The sequence below is a fragment of the Xiphophorus couchianus genome, chromosome 2 (assembly GCF_001444195.1).
Source record: "Xiphophorus couchianus chromosome 2, X_couchianus-1.0, whole genome shotgun sequence".
Taxonomy (NCBI): domain Eukaryota; kingdom Metazoa; phylum Chordata; class Actinopteri; order Cyprinodontiformes; family Poeciliidae; genus Xiphophorus; species Xiphophorus couchianus.
Window position 1 is genome coordinate 44,045 of NC_040229.1, and position 15,459 is coordinate 59,503.

At 35.7% G+C, this 15,459-nt stretch overlaps 1 protein-coding gene across 1 annotated transcript; it reads right to left on the bottom strand.

Annotated features, from left to right (window-relative positions):
• Window positions 1-6,581: 6,581 nt before the first annotated feature.
• Window positions 6,582-14,677, bottom strand: rundc3ab (RUN domain containing 3Ab). Its single transcript, XM_028027617.1, has 11 exons — window positions 14,316-14,677; window positions 12,207-12,322; window positions 11,237-11,364; window positions 11,034-11,119; window positions 10,537-10,626; window positions 10,364-10,444; window positions 10,009-10,171; window positions 8,998-9,155; window positions 7,975-8,094; window positions 7,027-7,127; window positions 6,582-6,934 (listed from the first exon to the last, which is right to left on the bottom strand). The coding sequence occupies exons 1-11, from the start codon at window positions 14,420-14,422 to the stop codon at window positions 6,792-6,794; spliced, it is 1,293 nt and encodes a 430-aa protein (XP_027883418.1). The 5' UTR covers window positions 14,423-14,677; the 3' UTR covers window positions 6,582-6,791.
• Between the last annotated feature and the right edge of the window lie 782 nt (window positions 14,678-15,459).

Below are 15,459 nucleotides of genomic sequence, written 5' to 3' on the forward strand. Positions count from 1 at the left end.
CACCGCAACCACGCTGTAGTGGATTTAATTATGCCAAAGTTAGACGCAGCTCTGACTTCTGATTGGCTGGTGGGGACTTGCTCTTGAACCCTATTGGTCAATGCCCCATCAATCCGTCAAATCTCAAACAATAAAATTTTCTATCCCCGCCCCCATTCATACGTCGCATTAACAGATTTACTATGTTTAAAATCCCCCTAAATACTAAATTTTATCTTGTTAGGGCTGTAAATTCTCATTTTTATTGATACCCACCTCATTACAGATGAACAGGCTGCTTTTAAAAAGGGAATAATTATGACTTCTGACAAGTATGTAAAACTACTAGCCAAACTCCTCTGTAAAATCAAACATTGAAGGGCATCTCATTAAATCAGTAGCACACATAGAGTTATAAAATCTCTATTTGTCAACATATTCCTTTCATTAAAAAACCCCATAAAATTCAGAGAATTGTTATTGTATTTAATTACTGACAATAGTTAGCTCCAGACCAATTAGCCCCACAGTGACTGATAAAGAGCAGATCCTCATATTTGGTTTGTTGTGCCTCAAAATGTTTGCTGCAACCCTGATTTGAGGTTTTGTTAATGTGAATTTTCTGTCACAATAAAGGGTGGAAATTTCTTGCAGACCAATTAAACAAGAGCAAAGTGAAATCATTGTCACACTCAATTTTCATTTCATTTTATACATTTTCTTATTGTTTTTATTCATTTAATATAGATTTTATTGTTAATTCATAGCATAGAACAAAAGGCAGAGAAACATAATAAAACATAAATATATAAAAACCAACAATCGATAAACGCATGTACAATAAGTTGGTAATATGAAGAAGGCTATCTTTTAACAGCTTAATGCAGAAACCTGTACAGTAGTCTGGTTGTTGTGCATTTCATGTTAACTTTCAGAAAGTTCACAAAGAGGATGTGAGGAGTCTCTCATGGTTCAGTGCTCTGTACTTTCTCACTATATTCTGCAGAACCTTGATGCAGAACCATCAAGATTCAGTTGTTTATCTACTACAGCTGATTCTGGTCTCTTAGGAAAACGAGGGCACAGCTGGATATTTAAAAAGTTTATCATTAAAAGCAAAATGAGAGAAAAAAATCTAAATGACAACATGAATCTGCAGGACTACTTGAGTACATTTTAGAGTACTTTTACTAAACATTGTCCTCATGTAAGAATAGCACTACTTCAATGTATTTTTACTCAAGTAAAAGTAAAACATAACCATCTAAAAGAGTGAAAAGTATTTGGTAACAAAACTACTCAAGTACTGAGTAACTGATCAAATTATTAATTATTAGTATTTAAAAATTACAAAATGAGACAGACAAAAATGTAAAGTTAGATGGAAATGTTGGCATTTTAAAATACCAACATTTTTCTTCCTTAAAATTGTCATCTTAAGGAAGAAAATAACAATCATTCATATAAGTAACAATAAATAACAAAATCAGGCAAATGAAAATGCTGCCAAATCAGTTTCTTTCAATAAATAACTGATGAAACTTTAACAAAAACTACAGATGTGTGTCTGTCTGGTGAATTTGTTTGTTTTTTATTCAGTGGGTCGAGAATCCAGAAATTTTACTGAAGTAAGAGTAGCAATACTTCATAGTAAAATTACTCCAAGGTACAGCGTAGTACAAATACCCCTAAAAGTAATTTTTTTCAAAAAAGTTAAGTAAATGTAACACCCAACTGTGCTTTTACCTAAATACAATGTTTGACTTTCTCCAAGATAACATATAATCAAAATATGTCTCCATCTTTTTCATTTGATCCTTTTTTCAACCAATAACTGTCAGCTGTGTGTGTACGTGTGTGTGTGTGTGTGTGTGTGCGTGTGTGGGTGTGGGTGTGTGTGTGTGTGTGTGTACCCTCTGTGTGGACTACGAGGCTGCTTTGGGTGGTGTGTGTGTGTGTGTGTGTGTCTATTAGCAGGACAGCGTGCTTTGTGTGAGATAAATGTCTTGCCTCTGTGTGAAAGGGAGTGCCATCGGCGGGGACAGGGGAAGAGGGCAAAAGATAACGTGACACCCTGCTGTCTCAAGCTGATCCCAGACCAGCGCCAAACCTCAACGCGTCCCCTCATCAAAACCGCGCAGATCCAAAATTGTGCCCTCGTCGAATGGATTCATGCCCCCTGACGCAAGAGATGACGGGTTTCCATTTGGCTCCGGGTGCTTGTTAGGGTACTATAATTAGCTAAAACGAGCAAAAACTGAAATTGAGAAAACATTTTTTGTTTACTGAAATAAATAAAAACGGTAATTCGTGAGGTAAAAATATAACTAACTGGAACTACATGGCGCGCTTATTTAACTAAAACATACTGATATTATAGCTATAATACCCTTCGTTTTCGTGTTTTCCACCACCTGTCATCTGTTTACGTCATCTGTCGGCAATTTACGGCATACCCCTCCTGGCGGCACTTAAGCTAGTCCGCTAAAATGGCAACAGCCAAAGCCGGGATAAAACGCCACAGTCAGTTGGTTGTTCAACAATAACTAAATACAGTTTTAGAAAATTATACCTGCTGTTGACTATTCATTACCCAATCATAAATATCTTTCAACGTTTTTTAATTCTGCTCCTAAAAATTAACCAAAGTATAAGAAAGTAGAACTATAACTAAAAATATTTAACTAATCATAAAAACTAGCAAGCACACTCTAAAAATTAAAACTAACTCAGTCAGTCACAACGAAATAAACTAAACTAAACTATAAAGAAAAACCTACCCAAGAATTGATGTCACGCGTGCAAAGAAACAGAGACAAAGCCTGATAACTAAACTCAAACTCTTCACATAACGCACTGGCATCCATTTATTTTCAGCCAGGGAGCTAATTGGACAGTACGTCAATCAGGAATGCATGTCCCACATAAAGCATTTCCAACATTTACCAAAGAACCTTCAGCTAATGTTTGCTTAGCTCTGTCTATTTGTCCGAGGTAATGGATAAATGAGCCTAACCTTTGACCTCACGTGAGCTAATTCAAACCTATCTGAAGGGAGACAAGACAAAGTTAGCTTTGCAAAGGGAAACTGTGAGACAAAAGTGGAGGAGGGGGGAAGATGGTGGCTTGGTGGGTTTCTTAATATTACAGTAAATGACATTTCAATCAGCAGATTCTGTGGTGTGGCTTTCATCTGGTGTTAAATCAACAGAATAACTTTGTCAGTGCTGTGAAAAAGAAGTTGAATATCAAAGCAGTAAGATGAAAATTAACACTAAAGTCTTCTGTGCAACAAAGAATCTTCATAATAATGAAGATTTTAGTCAAAATTAAAATGTTAAAACTTATAATAGTCATTCTGGGGGTTAGAACATCTCAGGGGGCTTCAGATACACTGCAAAAACACACATCTTACCAAGTATTTTTGGTCTAGTTTGAAAACCCATTCAGTGAGGCTGAATTAAATCTATTCTGCAAAGAAACGTGGACCAGAATTTCTTCATTAAGACACAAAAGAGTAATTTTCAGTTGTCATAAATGCTTCATATTTCTCCTAGGGTTGGATGATTTTCCTCATTGTCATAAATGAAACATCTAGTCAACAGAAAAACCCAAAAACTTACAAAGTAATGTCTAATTACTAGTGTAATTTTCTCAAATTAAGACAAAACTAACACATAAGTAACATTTCAGCAAGATATGAGTTTACTTTAGGTCAATAATTTCTTAATGTACATCAGACCAATTTCTAATGTGGGAAACTTTTTTCATGTTTATATTTGGTAGTTATTTACAGAAAAGAAATAGTAATAGTTCAGGAATTAACATCCTGAATAAAACGTGTGCTAGCTGCCTACAATGCAAAAAAATACAAATCTTACTAAGCATTTTTGGTGTAGTTTCTAGTGAAATATCTTAGTACACTTGAATTGAGACAAAAATAACATATAAGTAACTTTTCAACAAGATATAAGAGCTTGTTGTAAGTCAATAATTCCTTGATATTGATGAAAGATGTGCTAATTCACCTGTAAAATGAAAAAAACAATGTGTGAAGTGAAATAATCTGCCAGCTGAACTCAAACTGGGTTGCTAGGAGACGGACTGGGTTTGGCAGGTGTTGCTAGGTAACGGTGAAGGGCCAGTTGATTGTTAAATAAGTGACATTGATCTTTCAGTGGAACTAGAACTTTTTCACACCAAAAAAGTTTTTAAAAACTCAGTATTCATTTTATTATTTTTATTTATGGCTAGACTTTCATCTCCAATCCATCCAACAACTTTAGGAATAACCCCATAATCGAGAAACGTAAATCTACATCCGACAGTGAAATGCTTATTTGGAGGAACAACATGTACACACCAGCAATTACTGTTTCCAAAAAAAGGCAGTTTTTATTGCAGTTTTAAGTAATGCGACGATTTCCAGTTTTCAACCACACTGCATTAGATTGAAATGTTGATGGAGGAAAAAATTACAGCATCCTCCATTTTTACTGAACATGATGTTAAAGATGTGTAAAAAATTTAAAATAAATTCACATCTTACTGCAGTAGCAAAATCCAACAGTGGATTTGATCACAATTATTCAATGGGGAAAGATAATGTTACATTTGTTTTACAATTTAAATCACAACTTTCTGGTTTTGAGAGTTTTGTTTCAAGTGAAAATATCTTAGTACGCTTGAAATTAGACAAAACTAACTAACAAGTAACTGCTCAGTAAAATATAGGAGCTTTTTATGTCAATAATTGCTTGATATTGATGAAAAATGTACTGTTTGTATAAGTTCCACTTATAACTGGGCATTTTCCACATATATTCATCCACTTTAAGGAATTATTGACTTAAAAAGCTCCTATATTTTGCTGAAATTTTACTTTTAAGTTAGTTTTGTCTTATTTCAAATGTACTAGAAAAAAAATGGATAAATATAAAGATAAACAATTGAAATTCACTGTTAACCATGATGGAGGATCTGTGTGGAACTTTGTAATCACTGAATTTTTTAACTATATGTTTCAAAACATATGCTACTTCAGTGAAATTTGACTTTATTTCCACCTTTTTTTTCCATTCCTTTACCAGGTCTTACAAATAAGTACGGCGGGCATCATGAACGTAGTCGGGAAATGAAAACAAAGGGAACAAAGGCACACAGACACGTGGCAGATTCACTAGTTCTCATCTACTCAAACTATTTCATCAAGCGGGTAGAAAAACACAAAGAAAACATTCATCCTGCATAGTCCCAAAGCATTTTGTCTTTTTATGCAACAGATTTACCGAGGCAGACTCACATGTCCTAAAATCAGCAACTAATTGGATTATTACATACTTTCTCTGTTACATTTTAAATAATCTTCACCATAGATCACTTGTCTCATTGTAAAAAGCCTCAGCTCGCTCTGATCTCTGACAATATTGTACGTAACTGTGGTAAAATGATGCTTTTATATCCCAAAATGTTACAACAGCTGAGCCAGTCTGCCTGTTAGGCAACAGAGAGAAAACACAGACGGACTGATAAAGACACAGCGGACTCAATGGACAGGGATGCACGGTGAGGACGGACGGTGATGTGGGACTTTATCTGCGTGAAGCGTAAACAGGCTCTGAAATGCAGTGGAGATGAAGACAGAGGCAGTACAGCAGCTATTTCTGCATCCATGTTGGAAAAGTTCAGGACATGCAGGATCCTCCTTCACTCAAGTTTGATTCAGGAGAGAGAGACAGGCTCAGAGCGTAAAGGTCAAGGGTCAGATGAAAGCGCACATCAGTGAGGTACGACGGCGTGCCATGGCCAGAGAGAAAGGAGAAGGTTTCTGACAAAAAAACTCCAAAAGTTTTAGATTAATCGCTGAAATTTTCTAGAAAAAAAAAACAAGGAAAATTGTGAGCTCCAAAAGACTTGCGTAGTTTTGTGAGAAAAAAAGTCACAAATTTTGAGAATAATCTCAGAATAATAAAAAATATCAGAGCTGGAAAAGTTGAAAATTTGTGAGAGAAAAACTCAGAAATTTTGGCATTAATCACTATATAAAATTTTGGAACTCGTTTCTTGGATTTTTTTGTTCAGTTTCAAAAGTCCAAAATTTACAACTTTTCAAATTCAGAAATGTTCATGTTTTTTTCAATAAAATTTCTGACATTCATCTCAAAATAACTGAGATTCTTTGGTAAATTTTCTACTTTTAAACTCAGAAAGTTCCACATTTTTTCTGCAAGATTTCTGAGATTTATCTGAAAATCTTTTACTTTTGCAGCTCAGAAATTTCTTTGATTTTCCTAACAAAATGTCTGAGATTAGTCTCAAAATTTCAGTTTTTTTTTCCTTGTAAAATTTTGACTTTTTCTCTGTTCTAGAAAATTTCTGAGATGAATCTCAAAATGTAAGAGTTTTTCCTCTCACAAATTTTCAACTTTTGGAGCTCAGAAATCTCCTTGTTTTATCCAGAACATTTCTGAGATTAATCTCAAAATTTCTGAATTATTTTCTCACAAACGTTTGACTTTTCAAACTCAGAAACTTGAAAGATTCTTCTGGAAAATTTGCAAGATTAATCTCAAAATTAAAAAAAAACAAATTCTTGCAAATTTTTGACTTTTGGAACTTAGAATTTTTCTTGTTTTTTTCCAGAATATTTCTGAGATTCATCTCAAAACTTCTGAGTTGTTTTATTTATTTATTTTTTGCATTAATGTACTCTCCTTTTGTATCTATAGAGGCCAACAGGCCATCGCAGTGAGGAGCAGTCACTTTGTCTAACAGTTGAATTGTCTGTTTTTCCAGTGCGTCTTTGGCGCCCCCTAGCTGGGAGACAGAGCAGGGCTGTTCTCTGTGCTGATGTTAACCAGACATTCACTTGATTTGAAGCTGGCTAGAGATTTGGTGCTTGGAAGAGAAGTCAAAGACCCACACAGGCCCATCATGGAGGGGGTGTAGTCCTTTCCTGGAGGGGAAACAAAGCAGCCATTTTAATTCTTTAGGGTAAATAATCATTTAGAGTTTTAAAAGTAAACATTTCAGTGGCTGCAGCGCCACCTGTGCACCAGGTTCCTCCGTTCTGTTTGCCCTCGATCCTCTGGGAGTCGGAGTCCAGACTGACCTCCACTGACAGCAGCTCCGTGCTCGGGAAACTCCTCCTGCAGGTCAACAGGAGGACAAGAGAGGGAGACGTTCAGCAGCCGGCCCGGAGTCGCATTAATCTGAATTAACTGACAGACAAACTAAATGCAGTCAATATTCCTGTTCGCAGTGAGCTCTGTTTCTGGTTTCATTGTGTGGCAGTAGATTTAATTAAAACAAAAATAAATATTCAGCCAGTAATTTTAATATATTTGTGATTTAACATACATTTATCCAGTGGAAAATTTATACTGGGTAGAAAATAAAACTTTTTTTAAATGATTTTTTCACCAAAACTTTTAAAGATGGTTAGGTAAAAAAAACAACAACAACAAATATATTCCTAAATATTATGCCAATTTTATCTAACAATTCCCAGAATCCATAGCTAGAAGTGTTAAAATCCTTAATCCATGACTACCTGGATCCTTTAAATCCATAAATATAACGTGACACAAAAAGAGAAGAAAAACGGCAAAAAAGAAACAAAAGTAAAACAAAGAATAAAAACAGAATGGGCAATAAAAGAGATTGAAAAGAATCTAAAAAACAGAAAAACAAAGGAAGAAAAATAATGATGTGCCCATAATAGGAAAAAACAAATAAAAAGTGTTTAACTAGAAGGAAACAAACAAACATAGATTACAAGACCAATCTATGAAAAAAAATCTGTAATTTTTAACCAAGCAAACCTAAACTATTTATATTTAAAATTTTGTAAGATAAATTGTTCTCGCTAACACGACTTTTGAATTATTCAAACTTCTCATCAATTGTCTTTTCAAATCTCAGTGAATTAAAGATTGTTATTCCAACAACATAATAATGAATTGTTATATTTAGGTGAAGTTTTGCCAGTCAAACCTGCGGAAAAGCTTCATGTCCTCTTGGATGTTGTAGGGGTCAAGGGTCGGCCACTGGTTGATGAGGGGGATCGGCAGATCTTTGGCCAGATGGTTGGAGTCGCATGGAATCAGGCTCGTCCTAACGCACAGCAGGGGGAAACATGACGGAAATATCCCGGTTTATTTTTCTTCCAAAAACCAATAAGAGAACCCCTTTAAATTAAAGCTGACTTATGATGCAAAATTCACTTTTGCAAGTTTTTATACTTCCATTCGGGCCTCAACTCATTCTAAAAATATTCCAAGCGCTTAAACAAACAACAAAACACCCAACTATTTTTGGCAATAAGTTATTGTTTTTTGTTTTGTGGAAAATGATCAAACTGCACCATCACCCAGCAACCCCAGCCTAACTCAGCCCGTTACCTAGCAACCGAACTGGAGCTCCAGCATGTTTGATTTTACAGCTGTATGCTGTAAAATCTGTACAATGGCTGCTGGAAAAGACAAGTATTTTGTCGTCTTGCCGTCCAGAAACCACTACTTTCTGCTTTCTTGTTGGTTGTGCAGGAGGCTCTACTAATGCTTTTCAAAGACATACGATTGTATAATTATGCATTTGTTTCCAGCCACTTTCACATGCAGCAGCTTATTTGGATTTAAAGCAACAGGACGCCGTAAAACAGCTCATTCTGATCGTCATCGCAGTCCTGCCTGTCAGGCAGAACTGAATCTTATTATCCAAAAACTATAAGTGCAACAACTGAAATAAACATGTTTTGTGTAACCCAGAAACCTTGCATAGAGGCTTCATGGGTGACCATTACAGATTGGTGGTGTGTTAAATGGGCTGCAGCGTTGGTACATAGTACAAAGATATTAATACATTTTTTCAGATGTACTAAATAGTTAGCGTGTGCTACTATTCATTTTGTGAATGAATTCCTGTCCTGTTGAGTAAAGCTGCCATAACCTTCAGGTTTGTAAGATTCCCCTGATCTGATCTTATGACAGACATGATGAAGATGTTTAGTGAACTCACAGTTGCTCCTGCAGCTCCAGGATAACATCCTCTAGCTCCTTCTTCTCCTGTTGGCTTTGGCTCTGAATTTCCTCCAGCTGAGATTTCAGCTTCTTGTTCTCCGTCTCTGTGTTCTTCAGCTGAGATTCACGCAGGCGCACGAGCTCCTCCAGGTATCCCTGACAACGTTTTCCAAATTTATGTGTTTGATTTTTTATGCACAAAATACACTGGTGATTATTTAGTAATGTGCTTCAAAATATTAAAGCACAAAATTAAAGCGCATTTTAAAGCACATTATGAGGCATAAAAGGAAAATGAGGAATGCATTTTGGCCAAATAATTAAGAAATTTTTAGATTAATCTCAAATTTTCAAAAAAATTGAATTAAATTTCTCAACTTGAAAAGTAGAAAATTTGCAAGAAAAAATGTATTAATTTTACAATTGATTTAACATTTTCTGAAAAAAAATCTGAAAAAGTAGATTATTTGCTACAAAAAAATCATAAATTTTTAAATTAATCTTAAATTTTATAAAAAAACTAAATTCTCAGCTGCAAAGGTAGAAAATCTGCTAGGCAAAACTGACGCATTTGAGATTAAGTTCAGACATTTTCTGAATTTTCTGAAAAAACTTGGAATTTCCTGAGCTTGAAAATTCAAAAAATTGTGAGAAAAAACTTGGAAATTAATCTCAAATAAAAAAAATGAAAAAAATAAAACATTCTCAGTTAGAAAAGTCAAACATTTGCCTCAAAAGAACTGCAGCTCCAGTTCTGCAGACTGGAACTAAACCCAGAAGAAAAAAAACGTTACGTTTCAGAGCTTGAAAAGTCAGAAATTACTAGAAAACATCTAAGAAATTTTGAAATGAATCTCAGAAAAGAAAAAGAAAAAACTTGGAAATTTGTGAGTTTCAAATTTTTAAAATTTTCAATTCATAATTTTCTGAGGTTTTTTTTGTTTTTCTATCTACAGTGTCTCTAACTAGAGAGGCTGTTTGGTGATCAAGCAGTGAAATGTGCGAACACCTTCTGAGCGTTGACGATCTTGAACCTCTGCTCCATTTTGCGGCACTTCGTGCTCCAGCTCTCGTCGTCGGTGACCAGCGGGACGTACGGATGCTCGGGGACGCTGTCGTCGCTGGCGCTGCTGTCGACGCTCCGCTGATCATCATCGCTCAAGTATTCATAGCTGCACAGAAAACAACTGCTGTACTTCCTCTCTCTCTCTGTGACTGTTTTACAGCCATCTTGTTTTACTGTTTAAAGTAAGATGGCCGACCCGACTGATGCAGCTCGTTTCTCATTTTAAAGCTCCAGAGTGAAATGCTGAACATTCCTGCTGCTGTCTTCACAACCTTATCTGCTGCTTTGCTGCCGTTACCTCTGTGTGAATTTCAAGTATGGAGTGTAGTCGATCACCGCCGGGGATTTCCCGTCCAGGGCCTCTCCTTTCAGGCAGAAACTGTGGGAAGGTAGACGCTCTAAATTAAGACCATAAATTACATCAACAAAAATATTTCTCTCTGTACAAGGGTCAAAGGTCAATCCCAGTACCTAAAATCTATGGCTCCCACACCAATGAGCATCCCCGTTAGCACTGTGGCTTCTTCTCTCAGCATTATGGCTCCTTCTGAGTAAAACCTCCTGAAGCGCAAAGACAACAACAGACACAAAGGAACATCAACATTTTGGAGGACAGTCAGACATTTTGGAGGACAGTCAGACATTCTGGAGGACAGTCATTCAGCCATTTTAGAGGAGTCAGTAATTTTAAAGGACAGTCAACCACTTTGGAGGACAGTTAGTCACTTTGTGGGACAGTCAGTCATTTTGGGGGCCAGTCAGTCATTTTGGGGGCCAGTCAGTCATTTTGGAGGACAGTTAGTCACTTTTGAGGACATTTAATCACTTTGGAAGACAGTCAGTCATTTTGGGGGCCAGTCAGTCATTTTGGGGGCCAGTCAGCCATTTTGGAGGACAGTTAGTCACTTTGGAAGACAGTTAGTCACTTTGTGGGACAGTCAGTCATTTTAGACTACAGTCAGTCTGACCTGGTTGTCCTGCTGTCTCGCAGAGCTGTGGCGATGTACTCAGACAGCCTCTTCTCCATGAGGGCGACTCTCATCCAGGCTCGACCCTGAAAACATCAAATGGAAACACGGCTACAGTTTACACCAACACCGCTATGGTGCTATGCTATGCTGCTATGCTATGTTCCTAGCTAACAGCTACCGGTTGGTTTTTTGTGACTCACTTTCGCTCGAGATGTGTTGATGTTTTCCATGCTTTCAATGCTGCTGATGCAGCTGTTGGGGACTTTAGCACATGCCAGGCGGATGTAGTCCCAATAACTCCTCTGACCGTCAAACCAGCTACTAGAGCCTGGAAAATAAAAACATTTTAACAACATAAATTATATTTAGGTTTAAAACAGCATAACCATCTATAGGGTGTCAAAATAACAGCAATAATTTGGGTTATTTGGTCTGTAATAAAGTATTTTCATGCTAACTAAATAACATGCTAACTAGACTAAATTTAGTCTATTAAATCTATTTAGCCTAGACATTAAATATTTAGTTTACCAAGTAAAAATATCTTGCTAGCTTCCTAATGAAATGTCTAGTTTGGATTGAAATACAGAGATGGTAAATTAAAACCTTTTCACTAAACTAAATATTTAGTTTGCTAGCTAAATCTTTAGTTTGGAGCTAAATATTCAATTGCTAAGCTAAATATTTAGTTGGTAAATACAATATTTAGTTTGCTAACTAAATGCTTAGCTAAACAACTGAATATTTAGCTACTAGCTGAATACTTTGCTCCAAACTAAGTATTTAGTTTCAAACAAGACTTAATATTTTGTTTGCACCCAAATAGTTGCTAAGCTAAATATTTAGGTGGTAAATTAAATATTTAGCTTGCTAGCTAAATGTGTAGTTTACACTTTAATCCTTAGCTCAATAATTCATTTGGAAATTAATATTTAGTTTATTATTTATTATTATTTAGCTTGCAAAATTAAATTAACCCACATCTTTTTACTCTCATGACAGGCTAAATAATCCGAATTATTGCTGTTAATTTTTGACAGTAACTTTTGTAAATGGTGCAACATAACCACGAACCAGTTAAATTTAAATCCAGGTAACTTAATCATTGCCAGCGTCTCATTATTTTTGTTTTTCAGCCTGAAGTTGGGCTCTGATATTCGGGTCTGCTACCTTTAAAACGGTGGCTGAGGATGTGTTCAAGGACTGCTGCAAAATTTATGAACTCTTCGGATGAATCATCGATGGGCTCGGCAGTGTATTTCTCTAACAGAGTCTTAACGGAAAACCTGCATGGGAGAGAAATAAAAATTAAGTGACCTTGGAAAATAGATTTTCCAACAGGAAACTTAACAATAATCAAAATACGGCAGGACTTTACTGGTAAAGATTTTTAAATCTAACATTAACTCAGCGCTTCTTAAAAATATTTTGAATTTCTACTTGATATTTAGAAGCAGATTTGTCTCTTAGTGGAACGGTAATGGTGATGAAATGATTTAATCCTCCATATTGTTATATTACACTCTGGTGACTACTGAGAGCATCACTGCTTTCTGTAATCCGGCCTGATGTCATCCACTTCCTGCGAAGAAAACCTGGTCATGCCGACTCTCAGGAAGCTCAAACAAAGAGTTTACTGAAGAGCCTTTATGTTTCTGTTCACACGCAGACAAACATCAGTTCAGAATTTAAAGGTTGATTCTCCAAAAGATTTTAACCAAACTTTTACTTTTCAGCAACATAAATGCTCTCCAAAAATGTCTTCTTCATATACTAGTAACTTTTTTATATATATATAAATTTACTTTTAGGAGTATTTTTACTACTCTGTACTTTTTACTTTTACTTGAGTCATTTTCTTATTAAGTATCTCTACTCTTAGTTGAGTAAAATGTATGGCTTTTTACCCACTGAATAAAAAAGAAGCATAATTTAACCAAAAGGTCACCAGACACAGACACTCACCTGCAGGTTTTGTTAAAGCTTCATACGTTTTTCATTGAAAGAACATTTTCTTTTGCCTGATTTTGTTATTTTTTTTTGTTACTAAAATGAATTATTGTAATTTTGTTCTTTAAAATAACAAAATTTTACAAAATGCTGTTACTGCACTAATGCAGTTAGAGGAATAAAGACTATTTTGAAACTGTTTTCAATTTCAGCAAATAAATTGGAAGTAAAACTAATCTGTTAATTAATGTATAACTTTAAACCACAGTCTGTCCATTTTCACACATCGATAAGACAAAGCTTAACTTAACAAAGCGATTTCAGCCTCCATTGTTCCCAAGACAACAATGTCTCATTGTGTTTGGGTTGGACGACAACTGGACGACTGTCCTCAAAGCGAGGACATTAGCATCGCTGTCGCAGCAGCACAGAAAGCAGGACGAATTATTCTCCACTTCACCGTATGCAGAGATCTAAAAATGAGCCCAAAAGTTTCTAAAACAGACGTTTAACTGGAGACAGCATGCTAATTCTGCAACTATAAAAATAACAGAAATGGATTTTCTATCTGTAACAGTGCTTAGTTTTTTATTATTCTATTTCATATATATATATATATATATATATATATATATATATATATATATTTATCAGGCTAGCTTGGCAGAGGTGGGCAGGGTATCCAAAAATTGTCCTCAAGTAAAACAGTATTTATAAAAATATTCTAAGAAACTGGCTCAATTATAAATCATTTAATATTTAAAAATTATATAATCAGACAGACCAAAATCTAAAATTAAGTGAAAAGTTTGGTACATTAAAGACCAAAATGACAATAGTGCATATAATTAATAAAAAAACAACAATATTAGGCAAAGTAATTTTTGTCTAAATTAGTTTTTTCAATAAAAAATTCATGAAACATATTTGTTTTTCATTCAGTGGGTAGAGAATCCAGAAATTTTACTGAAGTAAGAGTAGAGATACTTCAAAATAAAATAAAAAATACTTTTCAAAAAACGTTGCTCAAGTAAATGTAATTGAGTAAATGTAACGAGTTACTACTTAACTTTAGCTTGGTGTTTTTGGGTAGCTGCTTAACTCGCATATGCCTACGGCCGGCCCTGCTTCATAATGTGATAATGCCCCAGTCCCTGGGGAGCCAGGACGTTTACCAACATGGCAACCAGACCATCAGAGTTCACAAAATTAAACTGCAATTCATCCTCCAGAACCATCACATGTCTTCCCTTTGGTTACATTTATTATAAATTCGTATTAACAGAACAGAAAAGGGAATATTAAAGTAAAACATTTAATTAAACTTACCTGCAGACCGTGAGGAGGTTTTTTCTCTCCACCGCCACGTTTCGAGCCGACACCCTCTTCGACACTTCTGCCATCGCCATCGCTGCTTGCACATATCCGGGCTCCATGCGGAGGAAAAAGCCCCGGGATGGAGGGACCCCTCCCTGCCGGCCCCTCCGCGGTCACTGCCGGCGGAGGATGCTGAGGCTGACGGGCCGCATCATCCCGTCCGCCGTCCGGCTCCCGCAGCGCGACTGCAGCGGGGAGGAAGCAAACCCCCGAAACTCATCGGATCGACAGATGACCCGGGTTTATTATGATTCCTGCGTTTAGAGGACTCAAAGGCGCCCGTGTCTTCTCGCGATTTCTCCCCCTAAATGGTGACTTCATCGTGACGTAAGCGGCGTGCGTCATCTTCAATCGTACAGAGGGACATGACGTATTAGCCCCAGTGTGCAGTGTTTTTTTTGTTTTGTTTTTTTTTTACATTTTATTTCAACAGATAACATTACAAAGAGGACATTTAACACAATGACAAATTTCACAATACTACACTGTAAAAAAAAACAACCTGCATCTCGGCAGCTGTGGTGGCCAGAATTTCTTTAAGCTAAAATTTATACTGGAAATTTTACTGTATTTGTACGATAAAATTCGTATTTCTACTAATTTTACTGAACAAATTTTACCATACTTATATGGTAAAATTCTGGCAACCAAAGAATTTCACCATATAAATACGGATTTTACCACATTTATACAGTAAAATCCTTATATATGGTAACATTTGTGTACGGTAAAATTCTGCCAATATTTTACCGTAAATTATAAAAAAAAATTCTTACGGTGTATATTAAAAATAAAGACACAAGGTACTTAGTTTTATTCCTTAACAATCAGAAAATAACCAGATTTTTACGGAAATGTTGATATATATTTTTATCATTTACATTAAATTGGCCTCCAGAATGTTTGTTACCTTGAACAGAAACTATTTGTGATCTCTAAACCACACCCTGCTACACTTCAGTTTTCTTTAAACCAGCTTTTAAAAATTTAAATCTAATTTATTACAGCTAATTTTATTAGTTTTGCTCAGGCTATAATTCTTATTTCAATTACTTTATATCAGAAAAGCTAATAAAACAAAAGCTAATAAAACAAA